The 15,550-nt window shown below is 46.8% G+C and overlaps 1 protein-coding gene across 2 annotated transcripts in view; it reads left to right on the top strand.

Annotated features, from left to right (window-relative positions):
* Nucleotides 1-15,550, top strand: part of nup205 (nucleoporin 205) — a 19,299-nt gene extending 3,749 nt beyond the window's left edge. Inside the window, exons 9-42 of one of the 2 annotated variants that reach the window (XM_086208175.1) lie at nt 57-173; nt 278-415; nt 736-886; nt 1,005-1,210; nt 1,337-1,519; nt 1,825-1,875; nt 2,627-2,836; nt 2,924-3,161; nt 3,259-3,448; nt 3,620-3,740; nt 4,042-4,123; nt 4,279-4,443; nt 4,574-4,698; nt 4,812-4,926; nt 5,183-5,332; nt 5,789-5,863; nt 6,013-6,170; nt 6,264-6,344; nt 6,478-6,669; nt 6,870-7,071; nt 7,236-7,334; nt 7,503-7,648; nt 8,314-8,505; nt 8,618-8,739; nt 10,756-10,888; nt 11,368-11,494; nt 11,657-11,730; nt 13,104-13,232; nt 13,365-13,491; nt 13,690-13,862; nt 14,043-14,172; nt 14,305-14,433; nt 14,882-14,958; nt 15,086-15,550. In XM_086208175.1, the coding sequence (XP_086064301.1) occupies nt 57-173; nt 278-415; nt 736-886; nt 1,005-1,210; nt 1,337-1,519; nt 1,825-1,875; nt 2,627-2,836; nt 2,924-3,161; nt 3,259-3,448; nt 3,620-3,740; nt 4,042-4,123; nt 4,279-4,443; nt 4,574-4,698; nt 4,812-4,926; nt 5,183-5,332; nt 5,789-5,863; nt 6,013-6,170; nt 6,264-6,344; nt 6,478-6,669; nt 6,870-7,071; nt 7,236-7,334; nt 7,503-7,648; nt 8,314-8,505; nt 8,618-8,739; nt 10,756-10,888; nt 11,368-11,494; nt 11,657-11,730; nt 13,104-13,232; nt 13,365-13,491; nt 13,690-13,862; nt 14,043-14,172; nt 14,305-14,433; nt 14,882-14,958; nt 15,086-15,238 (4,761 nt within the window). In that variant the 3' untranslated portion in view covers nt 15,239-15,550. Of the gene's footprint in view, nt 1-56; nt 174-277; nt 416-735; nt 887-1,004; nt 1,211-1,336; nt 1,520-1,824; nt 1,876-2,626; nt 2,837-2,923; nt 3,162-3,258; nt 3,449-3,619; nt 3,741-4,041; nt 4,124-4,278; nt 4,444-4,573; nt 4,699-4,811; nt 4,927-5,182; nt 5,333-5,788; nt 5,864-6,012; nt 6,171-6,263; nt 6,345-6,477; nt 6,670-6,869; nt 7,072-7,235; nt 7,335-7,499; nt 7,649-8,313; nt 8,506-8,617; nt 8,740-10,755; nt 10,889-11,367; nt 11,495-11,656; nt 11,731-13,103; nt 13,233-13,364; nt 13,492-13,689; nt 13,863-14,042; nt 14,173-14,304; nt 14,434-14,881; nt 14,959-15,085 lie in introns of both variants that reach the window. The other variant, XM_086208174.1, reaches the window with a different exon arrangement.

Genomic DNA, 15,550 nt, shown 5'->3' with positions numbered 1-15,550 from the left:
AATCTCCTCAGATCAGCCAAAGTTGAATTCCTGCCCATGTTTGTCTGTCTTTGTAGGTGAAGCAGCTGCGTAACCGTGCTGATGAGGATGCCCGTCTGCTGCACATGTCCTTGCAGATGGACAGTGAGCCTCCGTCGTCATTGCGCAGGGACCTCGATCACCTCATGTCCCTTGTTAGTCTTCTATACGCACACACACTCTCATACACGTCATCCAGCAGTTTTTGCACACCTTAATCAGTTGTTAGTGACAGCAGTGGCACCTTTGTATTTCCCAGATTGGAGAGTTTTACAGTAAGGACCCTTTTGGATTGGAGCTGGGTCTGGAGTTCTGGTGTCCCACAGAGTCCCTCCAGCACACCTCTCTACAGGGGTCCTACCTGGGAATGGCGCTACAAAGACCTCCACACAAACAGGTCAGTGCAGTCTTGCCTGGACTCTTTCTTGGGTGCATTTATTCAGCCTGGACTCCCTCTTTGGTTCTCCTTGACCACACTTCTTACATTATGTGAGACATGGCTTTAAATTGACTAGTGGCTATGATTTGAAGATAAATGGATCCCTACAAACTGACAAATCTGACATAGTTTTACTGCAATGACCGAAGATTGTTGTTGAGTGTATGGAAAGTCAGACGTGGATCCCTTTGATCCCCACTAGCTTGAGATAAATGATAGTTGCATACCTTTCACCTCATTCAGTGTTTTCTCTTCCCATTTGCTGTGCTTTGATCCAGGTGGTTCTATCAAAGTTTGTGCGTCAGATGGGAGACCTTCTTCCTTCCACCCTCTATATCTCCTATCTCCGCATGCTGAAAGGTCTGGCCAACGGTCCTCAGTGTGCCCACTACTGCTTCAGCCTGCTTAAAACCAATGGAGCCACGCACAGTAAGACCAGATTGATGCCAGAGCTTGAAGGACCTCAGGAATTCATTCGTTCATCTGACGGATAACTTAAGTTGATCGCACACCAAGTCCAGTTCTTTGTTTTGACACTTGAATACAGGTGATAACATCAAGGGAGCCGCAGGCAGCCCAGTGTCCTGGGAACATTTGTTGCACTCCCTCATGCTCTACCATGAGAATTTGCGAAGAGACCTTCCAAATCCAGACGTAGCCCACTACCGCCATCCGCCCCTGCGGGGCATCACCCAGAGGGAGCTGGAAGGACTCACCTCATTTTTACAATTACTTACTACCATCATTACCTGGGTAAGCCAGAAAGGGTTATTCTAAATGAACGTCATGGTTTAGGTGTGATTGATTTCTCCTGAACTCATCAAATTATACCTGTTTAATGTTTTGGAAATTAACTACTTGGGTTTGTGTGTTTTCCAGAGTGAAAATGCCCGCCTGGCGTTGTGTGAGCATCCCCAGTGGACTCCAGTCGTGGTGATGTTGGGGCTGCTACAGTGCAGCATTCCGCCTATCCTGAAAGCTGAGCTGCTGCACTGCCTGGCTGCCTTCGGCAAGTCACCGGAGATCGCTGCTTCCCTCTGGCAGTCACTGGAGTACACACAGGTTGGTCTTCATAGATTATAAGTGCAGCTGGAGTTTAACTCACTTCATATATAAAATCTCTAAGGGTCTAAAGGATCAGGATGCAGTCGGTCAAGTTATACCCTTTTTAATAACAACAACGGGTTTGATTATTCTTGACTGGTTGAAACGTTTTCATGGATGATGAAAGCAAAAATGAACACTGGTCATCTTTGATCTTCTCAAACAGTCGAAAGAAACTCTTGATTGTCAACCCCTCACCTGAAACAGTTTGACTTTTATCGTGTGATGTCAGGTGTGGTTTGTTACTCCTCTTCTCTCCAAAGATTCTTCAGACAGTGCGAGCCCCAGGACAGAGGCAGGCAGCTGGAATTGAAGTAAGTGAGCGTGATGCTGCATTCTCGCTAATTATTCCAATTTGCTGGTCAGTTAGTCTCCTCTGTCAGGGTAGGAGAGTGAGAAGTCTCAGTGGTATTAAAAATTGATCAACCACATGGGTTTCTTCTTCTTTTAATCGTCCATTTGTCACATTCTCGTTAATGTGATATCTCTGGAGCCCTTTTAGGATATTTCTTCAAATTTTGCAGAAATGTCCTCATGGACCTGAGTTGTCTCAGCTATCAAGGTCACTTTAAACCATACCTGAAGATGATCTCAAAAACAACCTAAGTGCATTTTCTAAATTTGGCACACATGCTGTTGGACTCAAGGATGAATGGAGGTAAAGGTCGCAGTGACGGTACGCATAGCAGAGGCATACAGCTGCTCTGTTATATATATATGATATATTTTATTATTCTTATTATATATTGTTTTATCTTCATCATCGTGAGATGCACGTGTGAATTTTTCACATCGCTGGACATGTGATCTCTGCTGAATCGACTCAAGTCAGGTTACAAATTCTTGGCTGCTTGACAGAAAACTTGCAGACACACGGATCTCATTTCAGGAGTTCTTGAGTGTGATTGACAGGCAGGTTCTGCAAGCACAGCATGAACCACCAATCATGATCGTTCTTGGTCAGTGGATCAAAGCGTACGCGTGTCAGTGAAAGCCTGGTTCATGTTGTCTTTTAACCTCTTAACAGCTTTCGGGGTGACACACTGACATAGTTCTTTGTCTCAGGTGGAGCTGAATGAGATTGAGTCCAGCTGCGAGGAGTACCCTTTGACACGAGGATTCTGTCATCTGATCAGCACCTTGGTGGAGAGCAGCCTGCCTGTCAATCTGGGTGCTGGGCTGCGTGTGCCTGGGTTCCAGCCCTACCTGAACTTTTTGCGTGACTCTGTGTTCCTCGCCTTCCCCACCAGAGCGTATCGCTGTCCCGCTGAGAAGGTAAAGAACCTCTTCACTGTGGAGACCTACATCTGCAGCTATGTATGCTAGTTGCCCTCACAAACATCCGTTCCTTGGTTTTCTCAGTGGGAGGTAGCCGACTGTACCCTGGAAGTGTTCCACAAGCTGCTGCGGGACTACGAGCCGCAGCCGTCAGACTTTGTCCAGGAGATGGTGGAGCTGCAGGGTGAGCTGGTCCCGGCCCACAAGCCACCAGGCCACACCATTATGTTCCATCTGCTCAATGACTCGCCCATGTTGGCGCTCTGCCTCAGCCTGCTGGAGGAGGGTGTACGCCAGCTGGACACGTATGCACCCTTCCCTGGTGAGAAGACATGTGCAGCTGCCATCAGGGAGAGAGGGACAGCTAGTGGGTGTATTCTTTTGTTGTGATGACACCCTGGATTATTCCTCCCCTACAGGGAAGGAGCGTTTGGAGTCCGCTGTGCTGCACTGCCTCTGCTTATTGGACTTGGCTCTGCAGAAGGAGGGGTTGTTTATGGACCTCCTCAGGGAGAGCCAGTCCTCTCTGCTGGTTTCTCCGCTGGAGCAGCTCCTACAGGGGGTCAGTCCTCAAACCCGCAGGGCAGATCACATCATCAATATTGCCAGGTAAGAGAATCCAGTTCTTACTATAAGCTGTGAAGTTGACCCTTTTTTATGTGCATCTTTACTTTAGTAGAGTAGAAAAAAGTCTTGAGTATAATGCGTCAAGTGATTCAACTCCTCACAAGGATGGTAAGGTTCAGAACGAGTCTAGTAAGTTGAGTGTTTCCCTGGCAGGTATCTGTACCACAGCAGCTCCAACCCTGAGGCGGCCTTCCAGAGCGCTAAGATCCTGCGCCGTATATCCAACTACCCCAACATCCAAGCTAGGCTGGTGGGAGACTTCACACACGACCAGGTAATAGAAAGTCTCCCAAGATACTTTTCACACAAATTCTGGATATTTCAGAAAATTAGTGCAGTTAAAAAAAAAAAAAACAACCTTTTAATTGTCATTGTAGTTTTGATCTTGAATACTATATTTTTTTTCTTTGTAAGATTGTCTTGTCGAACCTACATACACATCATGTAGTAATACTGTGGTGTAATGTAAACATCAAATGTTAGCTAATCCCGTCCTCCTCTTTTGGGACCTTTTTAGTGTTCACGTGTTTTGACAAGGATCGTAAAGTTTAGAACTGCTGGTTTCTTTCTCTCAGACTGTCAGTGAGAAGCTGATGGCCGGCTTTGTTGAGTGTCTGGACAACGAGGAGGCCGAGGAAGGAACGGAGGAACAAGATGGTGAGTCAAGTCTTGCTTTCTGTTAAACATTTTCCTGATCAGTTCACCATCTTGGTTTCAACCCTGACATTTTAATTATCCAAAAAAATGAATTGGCGTATTCAGATTAGAATAAGTTAAACTGCAACTCATTTTCCAAAACTGATAACTTCCAGACTCAGACCCACAAAAAAAGGAGGCAAGAATCCAACATGAAACCCAGATTCATATCCTGAACCTTCTCATCACCTCCTTGGAGCTGAAGACGCCCAATCTGGCCCTGTATCTTCTGGGTTATGAAGTCAAGAAGCCCGTTTCCTCCACCAACCTCCAGGACGCTGGTGAGGTCACCCTCAGCTTCACACAGTGATGGGATCTAACGCCATAATGGGTCTTTGAGTGAGATTCTGAGGGATCAGGCAGAAGAGTGTGGGAGGTAGTTAACCTTGTGCTGCTCCCTGTGTGTTGTAGGCGTGTTAGGCTGTCCGCGGAGCTGCCTGCACGCCATCCTGTTTCTGCTGCAGAGAGGCACTGAGAAGAGATCGGGACCTGCGCTCATACGAAAGGCCCCCCACCTGGCTGAGCTCTGCTACCAGGTCTGCTTCATCAGCCTCCACTTTCAAGGCCATCAGCTTGGACTGCTGCTGCAAAAGTGCGGTCTTTTTTCTGCCTTCATCAGTATGTTTCTGGACTTGTCTCTGTGGCGCAGGTGATCTACCAGCTGTGTGCCTGCCCTGACACATCTGGACCCACTATGCGCTATCTGAGGACCAGCCAGGACTTCCTGTTCTCTCATCTGCAGCACTTGCCTTTCATCCTGCCCAGTGAGTACACATAAGTCACAAAAGCTTTTGAGATGTGAAGAATGAAAAGCATTCTACCAAAGAGTTCAAAAAAAGGGCATAAAGGACCCTGAGTATAAAATATTATATGTTTAAAAAAATGGTAAAATGGCTTCCTTGGAATCTGAATGGAAAAAATGAAGCAGCAGCATTGACTTTTTATATTGTTCTTCGTATGTTCCTGATGAAATGTGCTGGTGTAAATAGTGACTCCAGTCGTCCGGCTCCTTCCTCTCAGGTCACCAGATGGCCGCCCTCTCACAGATGTCTTGGCTCATGAAAACCGCTGCAATCGAGCTGAGGGTGACATCACTGAACCGTCAGCGTTCACACACGCAACGACTTGTCAGCCTGTTGCTTGATGACCAGCCGCACACTCAGCATGCAGGTATGGATGGGTCTCCTGGTTCTCCGGAGAGTTGAAAGGGCTTCATGAAGAATTTCCATGCCATTTAAAAAGTCAAAAATACGACGGGTCTTAAAAAGTAACTGGATACTGAAATTAGAATTGCTTTTAAAAGTTGATTTAATCACAGATGCATTCATGTTGGGGCTGAATCCATCATACTCAGTCATTAAACATTTAATTAGATGTATTTTTGTTTTCCAACAATATCTGTATTTATGTCCAGACATAATAACACATACATATAACCAGTGGGACTCCCAACTCGTAGCTGTATCAGTTAACATTTAGAAAAATGCATGTCAAAGCCGGCTCACTAATAGTTACACTCTGAAGTGGATGAGAACATATTGTTTGTCATTAAGCCAAATGTTTTAATGGGAAGTTTTAAACCCGCCAAACTTGCGTGAAGTTATTTTTTATGTCTTTTTTTTTTAGCTGATGGAGAATCAGGCATAGAGGAGGAGACCAGATCAGTCAGCGGCTTCCTTCATTTTGACTCTGTTTCTAAAGGTTTGTTTACTCTCATGACACATTCTCATTAAAAGTGCTCGCTGAATGCAATCAGTGCTGGTCTATTAACACACATCGGGTGTTAGTTTTTCGTGTAAGCTGTCATGTTATGTTACCTGATGGACCTTTACTCTCTGTGTAACCATCAGTACGCAGGAAGCTGCTCAGTGTGCTGGACGCTATTGAGTTCAGTCAGGACATGCCTGAGCTGCTGCAGCTGGACTTTTTTGAGCGCACTCAGATCGAGCAGGTGATCTCCAGCTGCGAGCACATCAATGAGCATGGACACAGGGTGTGCAATGTCAAGGTGGGTCTGGGTTTTACTGTGCCGTCCCCTCCTCCTCTATTTTAACACTTAAATTTGTGTTTGATCTTCCGATGACTTTAATTTTCCTCACAGCTGCTTCACCGACTGCTGGTTGGTGAGGTTAACTTGCTGCAAGGAATGGCAGCCATTGGACAGAGACCCCTGTTAATGGAGGTGCGTGAACTTGTGGCGCTGATGTCATATGCTGTAGCTGTAGTAACGTTTTATTTGTGTGATGCAGGAATAGATTTTTTTTTTAAAAAGAAGTTCCCGTAGACCTCTTCTCACCCCGAGTGTATCCTCCCAGGAGGTGAACTCGATCCTGCAGAATGTGGTGGAACGCAATCGTGTCCGCCGGAGTCTGAGTGCAAAGAGGCATGCGCTGCAGTCGTGGAGGAGCCTGGTGGAGACGCTGCTGACTGCCTGCCCTGCTGATCTGATCCCTGTCGATGATAGACAGCTCATCATCAGAGACCTGCTGCTAGACCTGCATGATAAGGTCAGTGAGGCTGGAATGGGTTCATTTTAGATGTCAAAATAAGTACATTCTTAAGCAAAGATGTTATGGTTGTCATTCAGTGCTTAAGTAGTAAAGAGAGGAGAAGTCAAGTGAAGAAATTAAAGAAATACTTGAATGATTGGTATCAAGGTTCTGCAACATGACTTGAGTGCTAATGCTGTTACAACAACTCTGTCCAGGTCTTATCTGAGGACGCAGCAGGAGAACTGATGCCCATTGTTGCCGGAGCCGTCTTCACGCTGACAGCCCACCTCAGCCAATCCGTGCTCTCCGAGCAGCAGCAGGGCGTGGGATTAGAAGCTTCGTCTGGTTTCGCCTCTATCGCCAACTCCGCCCTGCACTTGATCCTGCGCAAGCTGCTGGACTTCATCCTTTGCACTGGTTAGTGGTGACGTCAGACCCATCTCACTCATGACCTCTGTCAATCCTACAAACGTGGAGAAAGTAGAAGTGAAAGCTGAGATTGTGAATTACTCGACTCTTGAGTCACATTTCAGAACATCAACCGTCATCAGATTTTATACTTGGACTTTTTCCACTTGCAGGAGGTGGCTACCAGCGTCTGCGTGCTCACCTGTATGGCTCCCTGCTTTACTACCTTCAAATCGCTCAGAAACCAGAGGAACCAGACACCCTGCAGACAGGTCCACCTCAAACAGATTCATACACAGAACTGCTACTGTGCTGATATTTCATGAAGTGATACAGGCTGGTGTTTCCTCATGTGACTGACTAGACTGCTGTATTGAGTATTTGTGTAATTTCAAAGAGATGCTGTTCGGCAAGAGTCCCTTTCTCTGCCCCTCTAGCAGGGAAGGCAATGTGGGAGCGTCTCACAGCCCCTGAAGACGGTTTCTCCAAACTGCAGAGGGAGAATCTCACCATCATTGAAAGCTATGGAAAAGCACTTATGGAGGTGGTGTGCAGGGACGCCTGTGACGGCCATGAAATCAGCAGAGTAAGAGCCAAACCATCAACTTCATTCACTTTGCTGCTAGTTGAAGTCCCATCAGCTGTTGCATTATGTGGTGTCAGCTCACTTGTCTCGACTCAGCTCATTTTTCTTACCAGGAAGACTATGAAGCGATATTTCACTTTAATGCCCCAATCTGCTGCTCTTGGCACCAGGGACGATCAGATCTAATTCCAAAGTTTCAGTCATAGAAAAACTCACATCCGTCATCCGGAATCTGAACAGGTCAGCTCAGCTCTTGCAGACACGTGATTGGACGACAAAGGGTCCATGTCATCCCCACTGCATAGTGTCCAGCAGTCTTTCCATTCAGATCGGACTGGAGCTCCCCTCTGTCCAGTGAGCTCAGCAGTATAGCCTGGACCTCCTGCGGGATACTCTGTCCTGTGAAGAGGTCCTGGCTGTACACGGAGCCTGCTACCCATCAGTGCAGCAGCCAAAAACAGTAGCACTGAGCCACGCCCTGGTACGGTGCAGTTGAAAAAAGGACTGCGCTGGTGTGAGGCCGACCTTGTGTCTTTCCTGATATGTGCATTATTTGAATTTAAAGACTGGAAATGCAGCTTTAGAGGTCTGGAAGAGCAAAGCTAAACAGCAGTAAGCCAAAGTCCGCTCCACTTCATTGACTAACTTGTCTCTTTGTCCATCAGATGCTCGCTCTGGCAGTGCTGGACCGAATCATGTCCATAGATCGTCAGAATCAGTGGCTGTTGTACATGTGCAACAGCGGCTACCTGCGGTCACTGGTGGAGAGCCTGAGGCAGGACGACGGTGCCCTGCAGAGCCTGCTGGCACCACAGCCACCCCTCCTCAAACCCCTCTACATCTACGAGAGCAAGATGGTGAGTCGTGCCCTGCTGACACACCACCTCACTCATAGGACTCTGTTTACCTGTTCCAAAGAGGGACTCCAAAACCTCCATGAGGACCAGTAGCTTTGCTGTGTGTTTTCAGGCTCTGCTGACTCGCGTGGCGAAGATGGGCCAGGGGGCTGTGGAGCTGCTGCGCTGTGGTCTGGTGGCACAGCTGATAGAATGTCAGGTGTTTGACATGGTGCCTGACAGTGATGCTCACAGGTACGGCTATTCTACAAGTGCCATTGTATCAATTTGATGTTTAACAGCTAAAGAAAAACACGCACACTCAGCAAAATGTCCCAAAAAATTCAGAGGTGCGGGGCCAAATAATACATGTGCATGTACTACCTACAACTTCAAGGTGTCCCCATGGGGCCCGTGAGTTCACCCAACCTTAGCAGTCTATTCATGGGTAACTTTGAGGAGGATTTTGTCTACAATAATCCGCTTCTCCCTTTTCTTGTGTGTTGGTTTAGATACATTGATGACATTTTTTTCATTTTCTCTGGTACATCTGCTCAACTTGAGGAATTAAGTATATGCATTAACTCGTGAATCGAGCCACGACAGTAGTTTTCTTGATGTTGCTGGAGTAAAAAAGCAACACTTGAACACTAGTGTCTTTAGGAAAAAGACTGATACCAATAGATTTTTAGATTACACCAGTTTTCACCCGCCTGCTCCCAAGAGAGGTCTCCCTTATAGTCAGTTATTTAGAGTCAGAAGGATCTGACACTGACGCTGCTGCTGAGGAACTTTGTCATCACTTTTTAGCCAAAGGACATGGCAAAACCACCCTTGAACAGTCTTTGAGGAAGGTGAGAAATGTTGGCAGAAAATCTCTGTTGAAAACTATGTGTGGACCCTCGGAGTCCCCAGGCTTAATTTGTGCCACTACGTTCTCTAATGTTACTGTTGATCTTAAGAAGTGTATCAAGAAACACTGGTACATTCTGAAGAGTGATCCTCACGTAGGCCATGTATTCCAGGAGACCCCCACTTTTGCCCCAAAATGTGCTCCCAATTTAAGTGACAGATTGGTCGGAGCAGATTGTATCAAGTGTTGTGTCATGTCTTCCTAATGCTAACTTCTCTTGTCGTAACTGTGTTCAGTGTAACGCTACGATTAGAGGTGATCACTTCTCCCATCCCCATTCGGGGCGCAAATTCCCAATAAAAAGTAGAATTTCATGCAGAACCAACTTTGTTGAGCACCTTCTTAAATGTCCATGTGGCCTATGTTTATGTCGGGAAGACCAAGAGAGAACTTCAAAGTCGCACTTCTGAACACAAGTGTAGCATCAGGAACTGAGATGAGAAATCTTGTGTAGCTTGACACTTTAATAGTGCTGGCCGTGGTGTGAGCTCATTGAGACTTCAGGGCATAGAAGAAGTTAAACCTCTGAGGAGAGAGGGAAATAGGGAAAAAGTTGTACTCCAACGTGAAGCGTATTGATCCACACGCTGCAAACTGAATACCCTGAAGGAATGAACGAGGAGCTGCTGCTGGGTTGTTTTCTATGATGCTGTATACTCTGCTTGTGTGTGGGTTGCATTACTGGGACACTGTATCTTGTTATGTGATTAATATTATGCATGTAAGGAGCTATCGCTATTCAGCGCTTGGTTGCCTGACTGTGCTGGTCCACTTTATCTCCTCATATTATAATAATTGACCTGCATTTTTTATTTTTATTTTTTTTTACTTTAGATAGTCATCCTTGGGTATCATTGGATACTTGATGCGTGAATCTGATTTATTGAATATCTATGATTGATTAACTAATTGACTTCTGCTGCGAGTGTGCCTGCTATTTAAATGCGCCACTTCCTGTTTTAGGCTACACACTGACGAAGACGCTGTTGAAGCCGGTCTGTGTTAAGCCCTATGTGCATTGAAAAGCTCTTTTGAGCTTAGAAGGACACGATTGTTGCTGGCCTTTGCTCTTCGTTCATAATTTGATGTTTGCAGTGATGTAGATGGAAAAAGGAGTCCATTGCTCCGACCTTCAGCTGATGGATGTGATGCTCAGATTGAACTATTCGAGGATAAATCCTCACACAAACAACGCAAATAGAAGCTTTTGAGTTGTCAGACAGAAAGGTTGGAAAGCAGTCAGCTGGTCCCCACGTGCTTTGTGTCATAGATGGATTTCTGCCTGTCTCAGTGGTGGTGGGTTCTTGAGGTCAGTGCTTGAATTACCACTTGTGTGTTTGTTTGTGTCTGCTCCCCAGGGTGATGAGGGACCCGTCAGGCTTCATCCCCAGCCCTATGGACCGCTACAGACAGATTCTTTTACCCACACTGAGGCTCTTCCAGGTGATCCTGACCTCCACCACTGTGAACCACCAGCAGGGGGCAGCGCAGGTAAGCGTACAATGTGTTGACCAGTCTGGATTTTCTATCCAGGGATCATATGGTCAAGAAAAACTCAGAAAAAGTTTAAAAAACAAATATGACAATGACAATTGCCAGGACTGGAAATTTTTAAAAAAGATAGCTATGCTGGTTAATCTTTAGCTTTAATACCTGTATATATTGTATCAAACAAGTGTTTATATGGATGTAATGTGTACATAGACATCCCAGAGAGTTATGATCATGGACATGTTCCTTGAAGATCTGGAAAGGTCCTGGAACTTTATTGGTGAAATATGTATCAACCATGATTATCAGGAAAGTCAGCACACAATGAATGAGTGTCTTCCAGCCTTGGTCGACAGGAGTCAGATGTTTACGCAGCAAGTTAAGATGATGCAAGACTAAGTCTGTCTTAAACACCTGCTTAATACTGTGTGAATCATAAATATAAATGTGTGTGTGTGTGTGTGTGTGTGTGTGTGTAGGTCCTCCAGTGGCTGATAGTCCATGCAGACACCATTCAGGCGCTGCTGCGCTGTCAGGAGCTCAGTATGGGGGCGTTGCAGGAGCTCTCCTTGCTCACTGGTATCATCAGTAAAACTGCTCTGCCAGGTACAAAACTGACTAAACTCCACCACCTACAAGTTTCACTTCTTTATATCATATGTTTCCGTCACTTTTCTGGAAACCTCTTAGTGATGTATGGGTTTGAACATGGCGGGACGTGGCCGTCTCTTCGGTCAGTGGTGTTGATTTTGCCCTGCTTTGTCTCAGGTGCTCTAGAGATGGGCGGGGAGGTCAGCGGCGCTGCTCTCATGGAGTTCCAGGGTCACATCAACAGATTCCAGGTTGGATGCATGTTTTTGATCACATATCAGGGCCCACGGGTCCAAGGGATTCACTTCTTCAGTCTTTGGATTTTGATTATATCAGTGCCTCATTTTTAACACTGAAGGAAGAGATCCTCTTACAAATGGAAAGAGGAAATCAGGATATTTGTGGCTCCGTATTTCACTGCTGTTCAACACATTTTGCAGAAATATTCCATCCTTCTTGTGCTCAAGACGGCCGCATGATGAAAGTCAGGAGATAAAATGATGAAGACATTTAGGTGATCTCTTTCTAACGTCACACTGCAGTCATGCATTATCCCTTCAGAACCACCTCAGCCGCTCAGGCACATTTAGGCAACGTAAAGCAAAACAAGCAGTTGACGTTCATGCTTTTAACTCAGCCGACGTTCTCTTGTTTCTCTTCCTTGCATCACACTGTTGCTATGGCAACCTGACATGCCACATGTTGAAAAAAATGGGAAGGTGGCAGTCAGAAACGGTGTACTTGATAATTTGAGAGAGAAGTTGTGAGGCGACTACTGATTTTTTCTCTTTGGCTTCACAGCGCCTCTCTGAAATGAATTAGAAGTACTGAAGTAAATCCTGATGCACGGGTTCATTTGCTCCTTCCAAAGGGAGGAACTTGACAGGGTTTCGACCTGTGCCTGGCTCAACATCTTGCTAGGGACGAGGGCCACAGTTGAAAATGAGCCCGCTGGCGAACACTGGCACGCTAACAGAAATGTTGATTAACGTGCACTGTCCTTTTAAATAAAACAAATGAAATGATGCGTAGCGGTTGACGTTTGCAAGCTGTGCCGTCACGTCAGTGCTGTAATACCTCGACTCTCTCCACTCACCTGAAACTGATGAACAAGCAGTGGGGCTCATCACCAACTCCTCTCAGGCTGCACAAACCTTCATAACAGAAACCGTGTCCTCTCCTCCGCAGGGGTACAGAGAGATTGACGTCGTCGTCTGTCAGAATAATAGGCTCAGTAAACCGTAGCAGTATTTATCCCCAGTAGACACTTCATCATAGCAATCACTTGCTTATTTTAAATCTCACAGAAGCAAATGGAAACCATCGTGGAAGTGCCTAACAAATATATTGGTTGTGTTAATTGGATGCCTTTTGGTCGGGCAGTGTGACACACCATGGTTTTACAGTGCAGTTGAAACACGAAGGCTAAAATAAGTGTTTCTGTTGAACAGATGAATGAGCTCAATACTTGAGGACACAAGTAGTGATTTGCTTTCTATCTAGAATGGTGCAGCCCTCGAGCTTCATGAATGCAGGAGTGTCTCATGAACTCTCCCTGCTGCTGGCTCCTCGTCGCCATCGTTGCCTGGATGTGACTGTCATTAATACGTCTGTTGTTTCTCAGCGCCTGTGTCTGTCCCTGCTGGGCCGTCTGGCCGGAGGCGAGCGCGAGAGGTTGCTAAAGCAGGCTGAGATCGCTGCACCTGAAGACTCGGCCGAGCGGCGAGAGGAGATGGAGGTGGCCATGCAGCAGGTGTGAGAAACGCAGTCAGAGATTACACAGTACACCACAACCTTAAAATTCATAGCCACAGATAGAAAGGCAGTATTGGTCATCCGTCAGAGTACCATCCACAGTGACCTGAGCTGTGTGCTCCGTCCTCAGGTGTGTGCTAATATCATGGAGTACTGTCAGACCCTGCTGCTGCAGAGCTCAGCTCAGGCCCAGTTCAGCATCTGCCTCTTCAGCCCCTCTGGCAGCGAGCCAGCTGGCCGGGACGGAGGCCGTGCAGGTCAGTCATGCTCAGCCCACATTCAAGAGGATAGGTTAACGCCTCCATGTTCTTACAGTGTCTTTGGTACGGAACTGTAGAAATGCAGGAGCTCTGGAAGCTCACTAGCGTCACCATCACCACTCAGCATTTCATTTTATCACCACGTCTCCTCTATCAAGCATGCACCCATGGCTCTGTGGCTCTTATTTTTTTTAGATCTCTCATCCAGTGTCCCATCAGTGACTTATTCCCGGGCTCCCAGCCTGGGCCTGGTCCTGTACCTGCTGAAGAACAGCGCCGCCGACTTCTTCCGGTTTCACCAGAGTCACAGACAGGGCCTGGGCAAACTCCAGAGCCTGGAGCAGCTGCCCCCCGAAGAGCTCAAAGAGGTGAGGAGAGACCAGTGCACTAATTCACTGCTCCTGCTGCTGTACATGCTGGCAGGACTCTTGAGTTCTATGAACTAATTTGTTTGTATTACTGAAATGAAATAATTAGTACAAATTAGCTGTGGTTTGAGGCTGCGTATTGGCTTCTGTTCTTACCACAGACATGATGCTCTGTTGTAGTTATGCCAAGGCCTGGTGTCCGGCCCAGGAGGGGTGGAGAAAATCTCATCAGTCCAGAGGAGCTTACTGGCCAAGAGACGACTGGTGCAGCTCATCAACAACCGAGCCAAGCTGCTGGCCCTCTGCTCCTGTATCCTTTGGCCCCTGCAGGACTAGCAGGCTTACACGAGAGCAGGGCCCTCTTTGAAACTCTCTTACCATGTCTTTGTGGTTTCTCTGGAATGAAATTGCTGTGAAAAGCCTTGACCCGCCTCCTCCTCAGACATCATCGAGACCTGTTTATTTGTGCTGTGGCGCCACCTGGAGTACTACCTTTTGCATTGTACCCCTACTGACCCTAAGGATTCCCTGTTGCCAGGGGCCACTTTATACAGATCCCGCCTCACAGATGGTGAGCTAAGATGTTGGAGGTCAAATGAACATTTAACCAGCAATCCCAATAATACCAGTCATTTAACCAGTTTAAATCCACTACTGCTCCTGGGATGAGCCCTGGATCACGTGACTCTGCTGCTGCTCTGGTTCACGCTCGTCGTGGTTTCAGTGCTAACGCTTTATCACAGAAAAAGGGTGTTAATACCCACAGTACACCACAGTCCACCAGCTGCTCGCAGACCCAGCCAGCAGCTAGCTGGTGACCCATAGTGGTGCGTTGAGGAGGTGAAGAGCCAGATATTTTCCTCAGGAGTTGAAAATGAGATGTCTAAGGGGACAAGACTTAAAAAAATGAAATGCTGCGCCATAACTGCTCCGCTGCTGCTAAGAGGCCAACGTCTGCTCTCCAGGACGACTCAGTTGTTAAGTTTCTCCTCTGAATTTTATTCATTTGTTTTCTTCAGATTCGTTTGGTGGTTTTCAGGCAAGTGGAGGCCGTGGACTCGGCCTGTCTCGAGTCAGTCAGCAAGACTTGGACCTGGTAAGAAACAGCTGTGAACTGGCATCTACCTGCACGACCGTGATAGTTATTCAGGCTCAATGCCTGTTCTATCACTTTACACTTATTATGTGTTCTTGATCCTCACACCTCCCCTTCGTGTGTCCAGCTGAAGAGCGACATGGCTGCAGGTTTTGGGGAGGCGCTGCAGAGGAAGCTCTTGGAGGTGGAAGGCTTGTACAGCCAGGTTCGCTCCCGCTACACCTTCATCCAGGCTCTGGTTCGCAGGATCCGCGGCCTGCTGCGGCAGCCCAAAAGCTGAGACGGACGCACTCGGACACAAAGACTGGCCAAGACCCAAATTCAGGCTTTTCTAATGACAGCAAAGCGTCATTGAACATGGAACTTCCTGAAGACTTCTGCTCTTTCTGACAATATGACTCCTTTTATACTGAACTGCCGCTCAGCACATGGAGGACGCTGGCGCGAGACAGCAGATTAATCCTAGTTTTGTTGACTAACACTGCAGAAGGAGTGTAACTTGCGGAACACTTCGTATTTACCAGATGAGAATTTTCTTTTATCTGGTTTAATTTTTTCTTTGTTTTGTGCAAATAAATGTTTTCTAAATCTG

Source organism: Aulostomus chinensis, chromosome 7 (genome assembly GCF_037954235.1).
Source record: "Aulostomus chinensis isolate RoL2024-O1b breed Wild chromosome 7, RoL_Achi_v1.0, whole genome shotgun sequence".
In the NCBI taxonomy this organism is placed as follows: domain Eukaryota; kingdom Metazoa; phylum Chordata; class Actinopteri; order Syngnathiformes; family Aulostomidae; genus Aulostomus; species Aulostomus chinensis.
The sequence above is the reverse complement of the archived record's forward strand: the minus strand, read 5'-3'. Positions and strand labels throughout refer to the sequence as shown.